The sequence below is a fragment of the Cupressus sempervirens genome, chromosome 3, assembly GCF_028749045.1.
Source record: "Cupressus sempervirens isolate cs-2001-9-10 chromosome 3, ASM2874904v1, whole genome shotgun sequence".
Lineage (NCBI taxonomy): Eukaryota > Viridiplantae > Streptophyta > Pinopsida > Cupressales > Cupressaceae > Cupressus > Cupressus sempervirens.
This window is the reverse complement of record NC_143120.1, coordinates 657,703,341-657,719,963: the sequence shown is the minus strand read 5'-3', so window position 1 is coordinate 657,719,963 and position 16,623 is coordinate 657,703,341. Positions and strand designations below refer to the sequence as shown.

The window sequence follows — 16,623 nt, the reverse complement described above, 5'->3', positions numbered from 1 at the left end:
TTCGACTACCAATGATACTAATTCATCTTCTTCAAACTCCCAGGAAGCATAAATTTGCTTAAGTCACTTGAAGGGAACCCCAAAGGAAGTTACCTTCCTCCCACCCACAAGTGGGCCACCACCAAAAGGGATGTCAGAACCTGTTGAGATTTACCATAATGAGGGGAGTATAGAAGCCACAATTGGAGAGAAGAGTACGGCCCATACAGCACCAAAGGAGGACGTCCCCACACAAAATCTAGACAGAGAGTCGATAGTTGGAGAAAGCAATATGCATCGGCCACAAATTTTGCAATGGGGGGCCACCAGATTGTCATTGCCACAGGTTGCACAATTGGTTCCTGCAGATCCACACATTCGCACTAAGGTGATAGAATTGAGATGCCAGCTCAAATGCGCACATAAGGTGAAATTGCAAACACCATCAGGCCCTGAAGTAGTTCACTTGGTTGCTTTGGTAATACAATCAACAAAAACAGGGGATCCTTGCCACCGGCAGGAAGACGAGATTAATATGCCTATGGAAGATATAGTCTTGGAGGAGGCCGACAAATTACTTGAAGAAGGGATGGTATCTTCACCTACCTGCATGGTGCTCAAACAGGAGGAGTCGATCAAGATACAGAGTGCGAGGGTGGAACTATCAAACACATTCTCATTCACAGCCAAGGATGAACTATTCCTCGCTAAGGTGCAAGCTATGGAACGTTCCACCAAGGAGGTCATGAAACAGGCAAGATCTCAAAATATGGAAGCCATGCTAAAAGCAGCTAAATCATTGGCAGTATTTATGCATGATGGTTGTCGTATAGATTGGGAATTGTTACAGCAGAGTGGATATATACAGGAGGAAGTGGCCGCAGACTGGACAAACAGGTACATCATTCCCTCCATTTCCTCCACTGGGGAACAGCCACCTCTCATGGAGAACCTTGCCGACATGGAAGTTTCTTTTTGCAGAACCTGCTTGGAACTCCAACAGAAAAACAGTTTGGCTAAGGAGTGGGAGCTAGAACGGACTACTCTTCTAGGCAAATGGAAGGCTGAGAAAGCTGCCATGGAAGAAGCTTGGAAGATGGAGACAACCGACATGGAAAACAGGATCTCCACAGCAGAGGCAAAGAAGATGGATACCTTGCAGGTACTATAGGGAGTTCAAGCAAAGCAAAAGGTTTTTGAACACGACCTGCAACGACTCCATGGAGCTCCAAGTACAGGGATGTCTTCCCAACCCTCTTCTTAAAGACAAATTATGTTATAGTCTGTTTGGCAGTCGTCTGGAAGACGACTTCTTTTTTTGGGGAGGATAGATGTAGAGAATAAAGTTATATTGTATTTAGCACTTGTTAAGCTTGAGCGGGTTGGGTAGTTAGGAAATGAGGGAATGCGTCAATTGGTCTTCCCAACCAACCAACCCTTTTATAAGCACTTGGAATATTGATAATGTACTCATGACGTTTTGATATGAATAAAGAAAATCATTTCCTCGCCAACTTGGTATTGTGGTAATAAGGTGCATTCTATGTTATTGCTTTGTATACATATCTTTATTATTCTATGAACTTGAGTAGTATTTTCATTCTACAACCTTCAAAAGTCAACTGTCCAAGGAATATATTTATTGTATAACAGAGATCATTCCCTTTGATGCTGATGGACTAAATTGTTTAGTTTTAAGTTTTTAACTACCAACATCCTTCAGTTTTAGGCTGAGATTTACATATAAATGTTCTCATAACTATCTTGATTGATATTGAAATTCAAATTACTTGGTATTTAACTGCAGGCAGATGACAGATGGTATGATGCACCAATTTATAATGGCACAAAAATAACTATTCTGATTTCTTAACGTTCATGAATTTTCCAGACTAAAACTTAGGATTCTTGTTTTAAGTCATAAGTTGTATAATTAGTTCACATTTATAGGTCATAAACTTCAACACAAAGATAATGTGATTACATAAAATGCAAATTTTACTCTACACTGATAGCTACTGAATAAAGACTAAGATTTGTAACTAAGAAAGTTTAAAACTTAGGATTCTTGTTTTATGTCATAAGTTGTATAATTAGTTATTGTTTATAGGTCATGTACTTTAAAAAAAAGCTAATGTGGTTAGTTAAACATACATGAATGCAAATTATCTACACTAATAACTACTCAATACAGACTAAGATTTGTAGCCAGGAAAATTTGAAACTGTGTCATTTGTGAAGTTCATAAGACGAGATAACCTGTCATCTGTGCAGTTCCTCAGATGAGATAACTAAGTGACAATTCAAAACACGACATGAAGTTATTCTACAAACCAAGGGAGCTGATTTGTCTATTTGAAGGTGAGGAAAGAAGATTCTAAGGGAAAAGAATCAAGCTTTTCACTATCTGGGCATCAGGAGTAAGCAGGAAAGTACCCATGCTACCAAACTTTGTGACCTACTAACAAAACTCTTACAGGTCCTCCTCCTTTGAAGCAAGAAAAATTGGTACAGAAACAAATTTAAAAATGCAGATTTAAGACATCAACTTTACAGCCAAGTGCAAAAATTAATAAATGCCCTATACAGATTTGTGGTACCCACCTTCAATTCAAGAGATTTTTCTTTTGAAATCATGTTATTTGTAAGTTTACTGGATTCTCTTCAAACAAAATAATACTTAACAAAAGGTCGAGATATGTAATCAAAAGACATGTCCCATCATAAGCACTGTCAAAGTAGATTCTTTAGACTTTGGAAACTGACATCGATCATTCATACTTGAGTCAGAATCGAACTTTTGAAATATGAATTGCAATGCATTGGTGATGCCATAGATCATGTCAGCAAAGTTGCATACTTTACTACATTATTATGGGATTACGATACTTTGCTAGCTGTAGTTATGGGAAATCAGAAATTGACAAAAGTGAGGAACTTTGACAACTTGCTTTATGGCATCACCAATGCTTTCAAATTCATTTTTTAAAGTTGCAGACTTTACAACAGAAAGAAGAGTGCGACTCTTGCTAACTGTAATTGTATTTAATCAGAAGTTAGGAAAAGGCACAGACTGCCAGACATTTGACTTTGAATACTTCTTAAGCTCTATTCCTACAAATGTAGAGAATCTAACTTCCAACAGTCACATGGCCAACATTTCAAAATCAAAGATCATAAAGGAGGTGAATGATTAAAGCATATCCTTTACACACATAAATAAATATCAAATTTGATTGATGCCCTTCGCATGTGACAAATTACCATTTATGTACTGGTTTGTTATTAAAAAATCTAATAAACCAAAGGACTGCATTTAAGAAAAAAAGAATCCCAAAATGTAAGATGTACTTGGGGCATTCGAAGTTAAATTCCTGTACCTGCTAGAACACAGGTAGACAAGAGACTTCTTCCCAAATAAGGTTTACATGCTTACAATCCAAATCAAACACTACATTAATGGTGGGAACTAACCATTTTATTGGATCTGTAATGTCACAACCCCACATAAATTGAACAATCTGTCTCTCTCTCCCTCTGTGAATTCTAGTACAGTGGAGATGGTATGGATGGACTATGGCATAATGAAGATGATGCCTATACGGAAGATAAGGGGAAGCTGCTATAGTGGCCGTACGGTGGACTAGTCGGCCTTGAGATAGTCGTACAGTAACAGGGGGAGAGGAGGGAGTCCGTACAGATGTTTATGTGGAAGTCGTACGTTATGAAGTCAGGTTGTACGGCAGATATAAGGCAGGCTGTACGGTCAATAAGAAATGCTGTACGGTGGGTGTGGGTTATCTTGCGTACGTTGAAGAGTCCATACGGGAGTTATAGAAGCTGTACAAAATTTATGCCAAGCCTACAGATTATGGAATGAGTGTACGGTAGGGAAATCTGCCCAGGGAATACACTTTGTAATATGGAAATGGACGAACATACATTCAAATGCAAACCAACTTGATACCACTTAGAAATTGCAGAATGTAACATACACAGATTTCAGATGCAGAACCAAGAGATTCACCGACCGGTACTGATATTTCCACATACAATTAAGTCTTCAATTTGCCAGATAGACGGAATAGGGTGAGGGTTGAATCTCACTGAAACCGCACGAGCCAAATAGGGAAGATCTTTCACTTCCAAAATGGCGAACAACAGAGAATCCCCAATAAGAATTCGCAGTACAAAGAAATATAATCCAAAGCATGCCTACAAACTTCCTAAAAGCCATGCTTAAATACCCATCGAGAAAATCTTTCTGAGGGTGTGCAAAGATAGCCGACGACGACACAAACTACGAAACAAAAATAAAAATGGATCCGAGATCAAATAAATCAATCGGCCCATTACAAAGATTAAATTATTATTTATTTTATAACGGGAACATTACAGTCCTCCCGTCCCAAAATTTGCTTGTCCTCAAGCAAGTGCAATGCCGGGTGCTAGAGGATGTGCTCGCCTTCCCACGTTGCGTCGTCCAACGGTAAGTGTTGCCAGCGTACCAAGTATTCCTTCACAGTGTAGTTCCATAGGGCCTTTTCACGAACTTCGAGAATCTCAGCAGGTTCCAGAATGAGCTTCCCTTCCTCATTGAGTGGCAGAAGATCGGTAGCGACTGTGACGTTTTGCCCTATAGCCTTCTTCAAACAGGAAACATGGAAGACATTGTGAATGCGGCTACCCTCCAAAAGTTCCAATTTGTACGCTACCTCACCAACACAACGGATCACGCGATAGGGACCATAAAAGCGTGGCTTCAATTTCTCCTTACCTATTCCTTTTAATGAAGACTGTCGGTATGGCTGAAGCCAGAGATAGACCAAATCCCCTACTTCAAAACTCCTCTATATCCAATATCTGTCAGCGTACACCTTCTATCGATTTTGTGCCTGCTGCATGTTCTCTTTCAAGCTCCTCAGTACATCCTGCCCTTCCTGAAGCCAATCCTTTGCCCTTGGAGCGCGATTGTCACCCAGAACTGTGTCAATGAAGGAGAGGGGTTCGTGCCCGTATAGAGCTTTGAATGGCGCCATCCCAATAGACATGTGATACGTGGTATTGTAGCCTTCAAGCCATTTGTTCACAATCTCAGTTTGGTCGTCTGTCTGTGGGTGGTAAGTCGTGCTCGGTGATAATTCTGTCCCCGTCATCCGAAACAATTATGTCCAGAAAATACTGCCAAATTGTCCATCCTGATCACTGACGATGTTTCGGTGTTTACCATGCAGACGAAAGACTTCTTTGAAAAACAGATCGGCGACTTGTGCAGCCTAAAGGTCCAAGGGAATGGCAAAGAAGTGAGCATACTTTGTCAATTTTTCAACTACCACGAAGATGCAGTCCCTTCTGTTCACCTTGGGAAGAACTGTTATGAAGTCCATGGATATACTTTCCCACTTATGTTCAAGAATAGGCAAAGTCTGAAGCAGCCAGGTAGGAAGAGTGTGTTCGGACTTGTTTTGTTGGCAAACCGTACATTCTCTTACATGCTGCAACACGTCCCCTATCAGTCCCTTCCATGAAAATCTCTCCCAAATGCTTCTGTAAGTTTTAAGGAAGCCGGGATGTCCAACCAGAGGTGAGTTGTGTACTTCCTTCAGAATCTTCTGCTTCAATTTGGATTCTGGCACCAGGTATATCCGATCTTTATAGTAGATGATATCATCCACCACTCTGTACCGATCATCGTGGGTGTGGCCATCCATTATTTCACAAGCAAATGTATTCTTGGAATATTCTACTAACAGCTGCAGTTTCTAGTCAACTGAGATCTAGTCTAGTGAGCAGATGGTGGGTTTTCTGGATAAAGCATCTGCAACAACATTGTTCTTCCCTTTTACATATTCAATGTCGAAATCAAAAGATTGAACTTTGCTTACCCATTTTTGTTGTCATTCGTTCAAGTCCCGCTACTCCAGGAAATATTTCAGATTGTTGTGATCCGTATGGACGACAAACTTGGCACCTACCAGATACTGCCAGAACTTGGTTAGTGCATGTACGATGGCCAACATTTCTTTGTCGTAAATGGAATACAAGCATTCTGCTAGTGCAAGCTTCCTACTCTCATAGGCGATGGGGTGTCTATCCTGCATCAGAACTGCTCCAATGCCCTCCCCAAACACGTCAGGTTCCAAAATGAACGGTTGGGTGAAGTCAGGCAGTGCAAGAACCAGGCAAGTGCTCATGGCCTCTTTTAGCTTATCAAAGGTGAGTTGTGCTTCTTCGTTCCACTCGAGAGCCCCTTTCTTTGTCAGATCCGTTAAAGGTGAGCTAAACTGAGAAAAACCTTTGACAAATCTCCTGTAGTAATTGCACAATCCAAAGAACCCTCACAGATCCGTGAGTGATTTTGGGGGAGGCCAATCGAGGATAGCCTGAATCTTCTCCCGATGTACTTGAACCCCGTATTTACTAACAACATGCCCCAAGTACAATATCTTTGTCATACCAAACTCCCATTTGGACTACTTGGCGAACAAGGACTGTTCCTCCATGATACTCAGAACTTCATTCAAATGCTTCATGTGCTCCTCCCATGTCATGCTATAAATAAGATCATCAAAGAATACCCACAGATACGCAATTGTTTGTTGAAGATGTGGTTCATGCATGATTGAAATGTAGCAAGTGCGTTGGTCAATCCGAACGGCATGACCAGGAACTCATAGTGTCCGTAGTGGCAACAGAAAGCCGTATTCTCCACATCTTCTTCCCTCATTCGGATCTGATGGTATCCAGAGCAAAGATCTATTTTTGAAAAATAGACCGCACCATGTAGTTCATCCAACAGCTCATTTATCCGTAGGATGGGATACCTATTCTTTATTGTTCTTTTGTTTAGCGTGCGATAGTCCACACACATGCGCATCGTTCCGACCTTCTTTTTGACCAACACCATGGATGACGCGAACGAGCTAGAACTAGGACGGATCCATCCTTTCTCAAGCAATTCCTAAATCGTCTGTTCGATCTCATCCTTGAATTTCTTGGGGTGGCGGTACGGTGTGGTTATGACTAGTTTTGCCCCTAATTCCAACTCGATTGTGTGTTCAAACCCCCGGTGAGGTGGAATGCCAAGAGAAATATCCATGAAGACTTTTCCATGCCTACTTAAGATATCCTGGAGTTCATCATCCTGTGGAGGTGTTTGGTGCCCCTTTATAGGTTCCACCGAGATAAAACAATGCGCAGCCCACGCAACGTCATCGTGCCGCAAGATTGCCTCCATCCGATGCGCCAAAACTTCCTTCGACCCTCATTTGCCATCCCTCGGAGGACAACCTTCTTTCCGTCAACCACAAAAGTGAAGTCCATCTGTTTGAAACTCTAAGTGTACTCATCAAGAGTCTCCATCCATTATATGCCCAGAATGACTTCCATGTCAGCGAGGTCCACTATGAAAAAGTCCTCTGTCACCGTGTGATTCGCCATTGTGATGCTCAACTGAGGAACAAGGTGCGTGCAGGGCAGGAAAGTCCCTTCGGTAACCTTGACCTAAAAGCCTACATGTGCTTCCATAGGGAGACTTCTTCGCTTTACCAAGGATGAGTTTATGAAATTCAAAATAGTTCCGCTATCCAACATCATCATAACCTTTTGTCCTTGAAGGGTACCCCGCACATGGAAAAATGTGCACCTCGGATTGCCAACCAATGCAATGGATCCTCCGCGTTGTACCAAGGCGGCAATCCTCTCCGTATAGTTTAAACTGGCCATGTTGGTGTCAGTGTTAGGTTGGTCATCTTCAATGGGCATTTCTTCTTGTTTGTGTTCGTCTTCATCATCAAACACCACCTCGATGTAATGGATCTTTCCCTTCCCGAGGCATCGGTGGCCAGGCTCCCAAGGGCCCTTGCAATTGAAACACAATTTCTTCCTTCGAAGTTCCTGTCGGGTAGCTTCATCCAATGATGGCTTCTTGGCCAGAGGTTTGTCCCTCAGAAACATTGGCGGTTTCGGATGTGAGTGACTTGAAGAGGATGAGGTTGATGCCGATGACGATGCCATACTTCGTGCCTTACTGATTGCTTCCGACAGGGTAGACGGATTGAATCCCTTCACCCAACCCTTCAGTGGTTCTGCCAATCTGTCCATAAAGAGCACGACCTGCCTTCTTTCGGAGATGTCCATGACCAACACAGAAAGTCTCTGAAATTCCACAATGAATTGATATACTGATCTAGTTTGCCTCAGTTGCACCAGCTCTTTGAAATTGAGCTTAGGGTCTTTCCCATCAAATCGTCCAATTAATCTCTTTGTAAATTCTAAATAGGTCTTTATTTGATCATGCCCTAATGTGATGGTGCCATGGTGCCACCATTCGTGCGCAACTCCCTCCAAGTGCAACGCGGCAAATTTGATAGCTTCTTCTTCTAGCATAGGATTCAGTTGGAAGTAGGTATCGGCTTTCATCACCCACGCCTATGTTGAAATGGAACCCAATTTGTCAAATGGAGACAGATTCACCTCACTCAATTTTCTCCTAAGATCATCATTAAAGTATCCTCCTTTGTTTCCGCCTCCCTAGTATCTCATTCTCAGATCTACGTAATCTTTGTAGGAAATGTCTTCTTCAAGATTCGCATTCCTCCAGTCCTCTCTTATCTCTTTGAAAGTTGGTAATCTCTCTCCATGATGTGCTTCCGTTCGTGGCGGGACAATCAACATGGAAAGTCAAGACCGTGCTAGTTGAGGGTGTGCTTTACTCAATACTGAGTCTGTGCTGTGACCATTCTGTTTCCCAGATATTTTGTTCTCTGCCAACTTCTTGAGAGTTTCTTCCATAAGTCGCAACGTATCAGTGATCTGTGCCTGATTTTGGGCAAGTTCCCTCAGAAGTGCCACAAGTTCGGCGCCCGTCAGTTCCCGTTCGTCAACCATTCGATCAACGGAATGTGTCCTTCTCCTCTTTCGGCTATAAACTCTCATTCACCGTCCACAAGCTAGCAAGATCGAAGATCTCTGATACCATTGTAATGTCACAACCCCACACAACTTGAACAATCTGTCTCTCTCTGCGAATTCTGGTACAATGGAGATGGTATGGATGGACTACGGCATAATGAAGATGATGCCCATACGGAAGATAAGGGGAAGCTGCTACAGTGGCCGTACGGTGGACTGGCCAGCCTTGAGATAGTCGTACGGTAACAGGGGGAGAGGAGGGAGTCCATACGGATGTTTATGTAGAAGCCATACGTTATGAAGTCAGAGGTCGTACAACAGATATAAGGCAGGTCGTACAGTCAATAAGAAATGTCATACGATGGGTGTGGGTTATCTTGCATATAGTGAAGAGTCCATACAGGAGTTATAGAAGCCATACGGAATTTATGCCAAGCCTACAGATGATGGAATGAGTGGACGGTAGGGAAATCTGCCCAAGGAATACACTTTGTAATATGGAAATTGATGAACATACATTCAAATGCAAACCAACTTGATACCACTTAGAAATTGCAAAATGTAAGGTACACAGATTTCAGACGCAGAACCAAGAGATTCACCGACCGGTACTGATATTTCCACATACAATTAAGTCTTCAATTTATCAGAGAGACGAAATAGGGTGAGGGTTGAATCCCACTAAAACCGCACGAGCCAAATAGGGAAGATCTTTCACTTCCGAAATCGCGAACAACAGAGAATCCCCAACAGGAATTCGCGGTACAGAGAAATATAATCCAAAGCCGTGCTTAAATACCCATTGGGAAAATCTTTCCGAGGGTGTACAAAGATAGCCAACGGCGACACAAACTACGAAACAAAAATAAAAATGGGTTCGAGATAAAATAAATCAATTGGCCCATTGCAAAGATTAAATTATTATTTATTTTATAACGGGAACATTACAAGATCCTCATGTGAGGCAATACAATATTTCCACAAATCTCCCATTAGAGATCAAAGTTTCCAAGTTAGCATACCTTGCCATTCCTTATTATTTCCCTAATAGTACTAAAGCTCACTAAACGGTGATCCACCAATTATTTATGTACTGGTTTGTAATTAAAAAAATCTAATAAACCAAAGAACTACATTTACAAAAAAAAATCCCAAAACAAAAGATGTACTTGGGGCATTCAAAGTTAAATTCCTTTACCTGCTAGAACACAAGTAGACAAGAGACTCCTTCCCAAATAAGGTTTGCATGCTTACGATCCAAATCAAACACTACATTAATGGTGGGAACTAACCATTTTATTGGATCCTCGTGTGAGGCAATACAATATTTCCACAAATCTCCCACTAGAGATCAAAGTTTCCAAGTTAGCATACCTGGCCATTCCTTATTATTTCCCTACTAGTACTAAAGCTCAATAAATGGTGACTCCACCAACTTCCCAACTTTCTCCAAGTTTACAAACCTTATCATTTCAAAGAATATAATAAGGCAATAAAATATTCCATTCATGTAATGTTCCCTATATTCCTGCAATCTTGACACAGGAAAATAGCGACTGAACTTTGGCTTTGGAGGTGTCAAGTCTGTCTATATGGGTATATTAGTGACAGCCCTCAAGGTACCCAAGAATGTCTCTGATACTACTCTCTCATTAGATATTTTCATTATCATTGCTAAAAGATATTATATGCTCCACTCAACCGGGTCTCACCGTTTCAACACATTTCATGAGGACTTTGTCAACATCTGATGAGTTTGGATTTATGTTCCTATCTATTGGATGCATATCAGAGCCTTTTCAACAGCTTCAGTCTATAGATACTAGTCTCTGATAACTGTCTCATAACAGAGTTTGGTTATCATTGCTAACAGATATTATATACTCCACTGAACCAGGTCTCCCCATTTCAACACATTTCAGAAGGAATTTGGAAACATATGACAAGGTTGGATTTATGTTGCTATTTATTGGATGCATATTAAAGCCTTTTTGACAACTTCAGTATATAGACTCTATACTATATAGATATCTTGCCATCATTGTAATCCACGAAGCTACACTTTCTAACATCTCCTCTGCCAATGTTCTATTCTTGCAAGTGTGTATTCTTATTCAATCTATAAGCAACAATTATGCAAGCTCTTCATGCTTATTAGCATTTTCAGTTTGTTATTTGCACAGACCAGCTAAAATTTGCATTTTATCAGAAACAATATATTGGACGTCTCTAATGACTGCACATTTTGGAGATTAGGCATATGAAACTAAAGTGTAATGCAAGAGCAAAGGCCTTCAGCATTGTTTTCTTTTAGGAAAAAACACCAAATCATATTACAGACAGTTATTTGCTAGTATTTATTCTTATTCATTTTATAAGCAACCATTTAACAAGCTCTCCATGCTCATAAGTACTTTCAGTTTGATATTTTCAGAGCAATTAAAATTTCTTCTTTTTAAATTATAATATTTGACGGCTCTTATGGCTGCATAGTTTCAAAATTGGGCATATGAAAACAAAGAGCATTCCAAGAGCAAAGGCCTTCAGCATAGTTTTTTTTTCCTAGACAAAACCAAATTATTTTCCTTCTTGGATAAAACATTGAACATAACTAGCACAGTATGAGTGAAGGATTGCCTCCTCATGTGAACTTGAAACTAAGAAATCCAATCAATAAAAAGCAGAGCAATGAAGAAAGCATTTATTTAAAAGACATATTTACCCTGTCAGAAAAAAGGTTCTCCTTTTGAGGGCTTCTAAAGAGCGCCAGCTGAAATTCTTCCTGTCAAGACAAAAGTTACTAGCTGTTCATGATCATCGAGGTATTAACATAAGATTTGCTGATAGCATTCATACCATTCTCTTGTAGGAAAGGATCAACAACCAGATCCACAAAGCCCTGAGTAAGGAAAACCTCAATTTCTATAATAAAAATAAAGATTATAAGTTTAATCTTTAAAGTACTTGCATCTATTTCATACCTTGTGAATCAGCCCATCATCAATGATAGAACTACTTATTTTCTTGAATAGTTCGTATAAGGCCTGAACTTCACTCACACTAACTGCATGAAAAATTAGCAAATCAAATTATATCCAAACAAGAAATGCAAGAACCATTCATGTTCACTTCACAATCAAAACCAAGAAGAGAACATCGATAGGATCAAAAAACTTATTCAATGAATCCTTCCAAGGCATAACATAGCAATAAGTTTAGAAATACTATGAAAAATCAACACTAACCATGTTTTATAGAAATAGTAACATGTAAAGATAAAGATTATTCATAATACTCGAATATCAATTCAAATTTTAATTTGGAAGAGATGGAATGCAGTATAATAAATCCCCTAGTTTATATGCATGTTTTAAAATCTTAAAAACATGGTAGACCAACCTATCAAATATCAAAGGGGCCCAAGACATAGATATCAGCTATAAAGTTCACCACCAACACTTCACCAATCTCAGTCTGAATCGGAGAATAGATTAAAGTGCATAAGCTAAGAAAACAGACATATTAGTTATTAAATTTTACTGGATAATGATCAACTCAATCAGCTAAGACTTGGGTTTGATCAGTATGCCATTTTCAATTGATTGAGATTTCTGCTAGAATGATATTTGTGTTGCTGAAGCTTCCATTTGTAAATCCTTTATCATACATCTGGTTTGTATTCTCAATTGAAAAGCCTTCAGATGCTACAGATAAGAAGGTATTGAATAAATTACCAGAAATTGATATGGGGTCTTGCTGACATTAAATGAATACAAATGTGTATATTGACCAAAAATAATGTGTGTATTTCAGGTTCTTTTTTGTTCTATGGGTATCTTTGTATGTTTGAAGACTTGAGAGTTCTAGAAGTAAATTGAAAAAGTAGAGAGAGAAGAGTTCAATTAAAGAGACAGCAAAGCTGCCGAGGAAAACATGTCCAGAATAGAGTACTTATGGAGACTGTGTGACATGTAAGAATGCTCCCACTCAAAGAACACAGCGACCCAAATTTCTGTTATGAGCCCCTGAAAAGGTCAAGTTCACCAATCTGTGCAATAAAAGCCTGCTGAGAACCAAAATTGGAGATGTATCGAAAACTATCAAAAGAAGAGAATTCCTCAGATTTTTATGTCACAGATGTTGAAAGATGAAGAGAACAATGACTCAATTGGTAAGCATTTACAATGTTTCTTCTTTTTTCTGATTCCTTTTAGGACTTTGTAGAAACAGTTTCTAAACAATTGAACCTCAAAGTTGGAGGAGTTCCAGGGTCTTGTTGGCTTTCACAACATTGTTTATACTCTTTTCATAAGTCAAAAATTAACATTTAAATAATAAACAAGAACAGATAGAGTATGCTCACAGACTGTCTCTGCCGCAAGAAGAACAGGATCTTCATATCCAGGTGGCTCCTTAGCTCTCTTGGAACCAGCACAGCCCATACCAAGATCTATTGCATGATACAATCACACTGCATGTCAGAGTCAAGCTGACACAACACTTTGTAATATTCCGCAATTTCCTGCTTTCTGCACATTACAAAGTTCAGTTGCCTCAATCAGTTTCCTTATTTTGATTCCTTGAAAGAGTGCACCTATCCTACTTCACCAATTCACAATTTTGTAAAAACAAAATTAAATTATGTCTTCTAATGGTTTATAGATATAGCTCAAACATGCATCTGGTCCCACTGATATTAATGTTCAGCTCCTTAGAAACAATATAATAGTTAGCTCCTTAAAAGCATGGGTATTCAGGTCCCAGCGAGAATCAACCTTTAGCATTCACTTTGGAGATTTGAACTTGGTACTCTGCTATAAACATTAAAAGTTAAAGCCCAATAAACACTTGATCACAGCCTTTTAAACATTATTTTCAAACTTGGTAAGAAAACAAGAGGGGAAGCTAAAATGGCTACACTTCTTTATAGCTCACTTCCAATTTCAAAAACTCAGCAGCAGACAATGCCCCAGTTTCCTGTTTTTTTTTTTGAGAAATGGTGTTATGGAGAATAAGGCGCAATTAAGGCTCAATTCACAAGACAGGGGATACAGTCAGCCACTAATTTGTCAGTGTAGATTGTATTGACTATTGTTAGTCGCAAAATAGTCTTCTGAGACCTATCAGACTTACATCTACTTGCCTAGATGATTATTCTTTATCATTTAAATCTACAAGTTCTGTTTTATTCTCTTGACTTTAAAATCCATAGACTAAGCTTCGAGTACAATAGATAGTTCAGTTGTTTCTAAAATAATCATATAAGCACTTGGCATGGGTGGTTTAGGCAGGGGTTCTATGAGGGGGGCTTGGGCTCTATTTTTTAGGGAATAGAGGTCCTATGAGAAATTTTTTGGGGGTCTAGAGGATAATTTAGAATCTTTTCCTCCAAAATAGGAGCCCCTATTTTTTAGCCCTCTTAAATTGAGCGGGTGAAAAAGAGTGGGGCTGGAAATAGCCCACCAGCTTAGGGAAAAGTTATGCCACATGGCAAGTTGTGTTCATTCTTTCCCATTAATAACAAAAATTTTACTTTTTAAAAATCTTCTCAACTTCCACAAATTTAGGAGCTGAAATTTTTAAGCCACAACACATGGGACCACTCACCTTTAAACATTCGTAAAAACTCTCAGCGACCACCCACTCTAGTTTGAAGGAAGCCCCCCTCCATGGGACCCCAGCCTTAGTAAGGCTTCCCCTAAAAACTCTCAGCGACCACCCACTCTAGTTTGAAGGAAGCCCCCCTCCATGGGACCCCAGCCTTAGTAAGGCTTCCTCGGGAGATTTAAACCAGAAGGATAAAATTTGACTATTATATATAATGTAAAATGTTTCTCTTCTTCTTACAAGGGGAATCTAATACGTTATGTGACAACCTAGCTAAGGCAACACCTTTACCTTATATCTTCTCAGTGGAAAAATTTCTATGACAGTGTCATCTTCTCTTTCATCTAAGTTATAGCCCTACTTATTCTTTGTAAGCAAGGTGCTTTTGCAGAAGTCTATATCTGCACACATGTGCACGTGTGTTTGTGTATGTACGATAAAGAAAAAAGAAAATCTGTACCATCCTATGGGAGTTCTAATACTCCATTGGCATCTGGACTGATCATAATTCGCCTTCTATTACATGAAGTTATACACCTTACCAATTGCCTGTTATTAGGATGTTTATGGGTGCCTCTGTAGGTCTCTGCAGGAAAAGTAAGTCAAACAAAAATCCTCTTGCGAACCTTGACGGAGGAGTTCTTATACTTCAATTAAGTTTCCTGTAGAGACATAAAGACCATGGAAACAGAAATCCCCTAGCCCACCTTGGCGAAGTAGCTCTCATACTTTAATTTAGTGAAAAACTATAATTACCTCTAATTTCTATATTCAAAAATGTGTTTCAATTGGAAATGAACTTCACCACCTAAACAGTACACCAGCAGCGGATAATTACTCTAAAGTCTAGTCAAAAATCTCGGATATTCAAATCCTGATATAACACATGTACCATCATGGGAGACATCAATTCAGTGCACCAATGACTAATCAAACTAGAAACAACTCTTAAACCAAACAAACCTAGGTCTCTCACATCAGATAGCTGAAATTAATGAAAGTACACTAATCATATTTCATGAGCTATTAAGAAAAATCTGAACTAGAACGTCTTCAACTCCCTAGATTGAGAGGGGGGGCAAGATTTCTTGAAACATTTCCCGTAGGTGCAAAGTCTCATTTGTCAGCAGCGCGATATTGATATAACGTTTGAATTCCACAGATTGAATACAAGATATTCCAAAGAGATTAGAAATCAATTTTTAAAGAGAGCTCGTTACATTCCAGGCCTTAAATGGGTCAACTTGGATTCATATGAATGAATCATACTTTGCAGATCCATCCTTATTGAGCCCTCATTATTAGCATTTTGATTCCCTCAAGAATACAGTACGTGAGCGAATAAAAAACACACCCAGTACCACCAATAACAACCCCAAAAGAAAAAGGATTTCAGAAGAAGATTGAAACAGGCTAAAACAGATCGCAAGCACCATGAATGTGCTTGTAATCTTATTACCTGGTAATGTTGTGTATAATGATGGGCTTGTCTGAGAAGCAACGAATTCAATTGCTTCCTCCAAGTATTGTGCTTCCGATACTCTGATGAACGTAAACTATTTCTTCTCGACTTTAAATAGCTTATAACGTATTGACTTGTAAAACTCATGGGCAGTATTTCAAGGAGAGGATCGCACGGTGGTAAAAATACATTATAATAATTGAAAAGATCTCCAGGGGCTTGTGGGGTTTGCTCGGCCTCTTTTATATGGTCAAATGGCTAGATTTTCACGTTTGCCTAAGCCAACAACCTAGAATCTATGAACTTAATCCCCCCTACGACCTTTTTTAAGTAATTCAAACGTCTACCGATTTGAATTGAAACCGTGAAAAAGCCTATGATACGTATTGAAAGCCATTATACCTATAGAAGGAAAAACTGGTCTCAGCTTGAATTTTATCAACTTTTTTGGGTACACAATTTAAACAATTTAGACCTTTTCATTATCGATGAGCTGTCAATTTTTTTTTTAAGATTGTCACAATAAAGTCATTATATTTGTTCTTTTTTGTCGTATAGGTATTTTGTAAATTGTTATTATTATTATAATAAAGTCATCATATGTGTTCTTTTTCCTTTGATATGTAAATATTTTATAAATTATTTTAATTATTTTATTTTTG

At 39.2% G+C, this 16,623-nt stretch overlaps 1 protein-coding gene across 3 annotated transcripts in view; it reads right to left on the bottom strand.

Moving 5' to 3' along the window:
* LOC149568421 (calcineurin B-like protein 4) overlaps positions 1-16,177 on the bottom strand; it is a 69,898-nt gene extending 53,721 nt beyond the window's left edge. For 2 of the 3 annotated variants that reach the window (XM_089821338.1, XM_089821340.1), the window contains exons 1-4: positions 15,959-16,177; positions 13,256-13,421; positions 11,874-11,956; positions 11,615-11,674 (exon numbers count right to left, since the gene is read on the bottom strand). In XM_089821338.1, the coding sequence (XP_089677464.1) occupies positions 11,615-11,674; positions 11,874-11,956; positions 13,256-13,334 (222 nt within the window). In that variant the 5' untranslated portion in view covers positions 13,335-13,421; positions 15,959-16,177. Of the gene's footprint in view, positions 1-11,614; positions 11,675-11,873; positions 11,957-13,255; positions 13,422-15,041; positions 15,067-15,958 lie in introns of those variants that run through there. The other variant, XM_089821339.1, reaches the window with a different exon arrangement.
* Between the last annotated feature and the right edge of the window lie 446 nt (positions 16,178-16,623).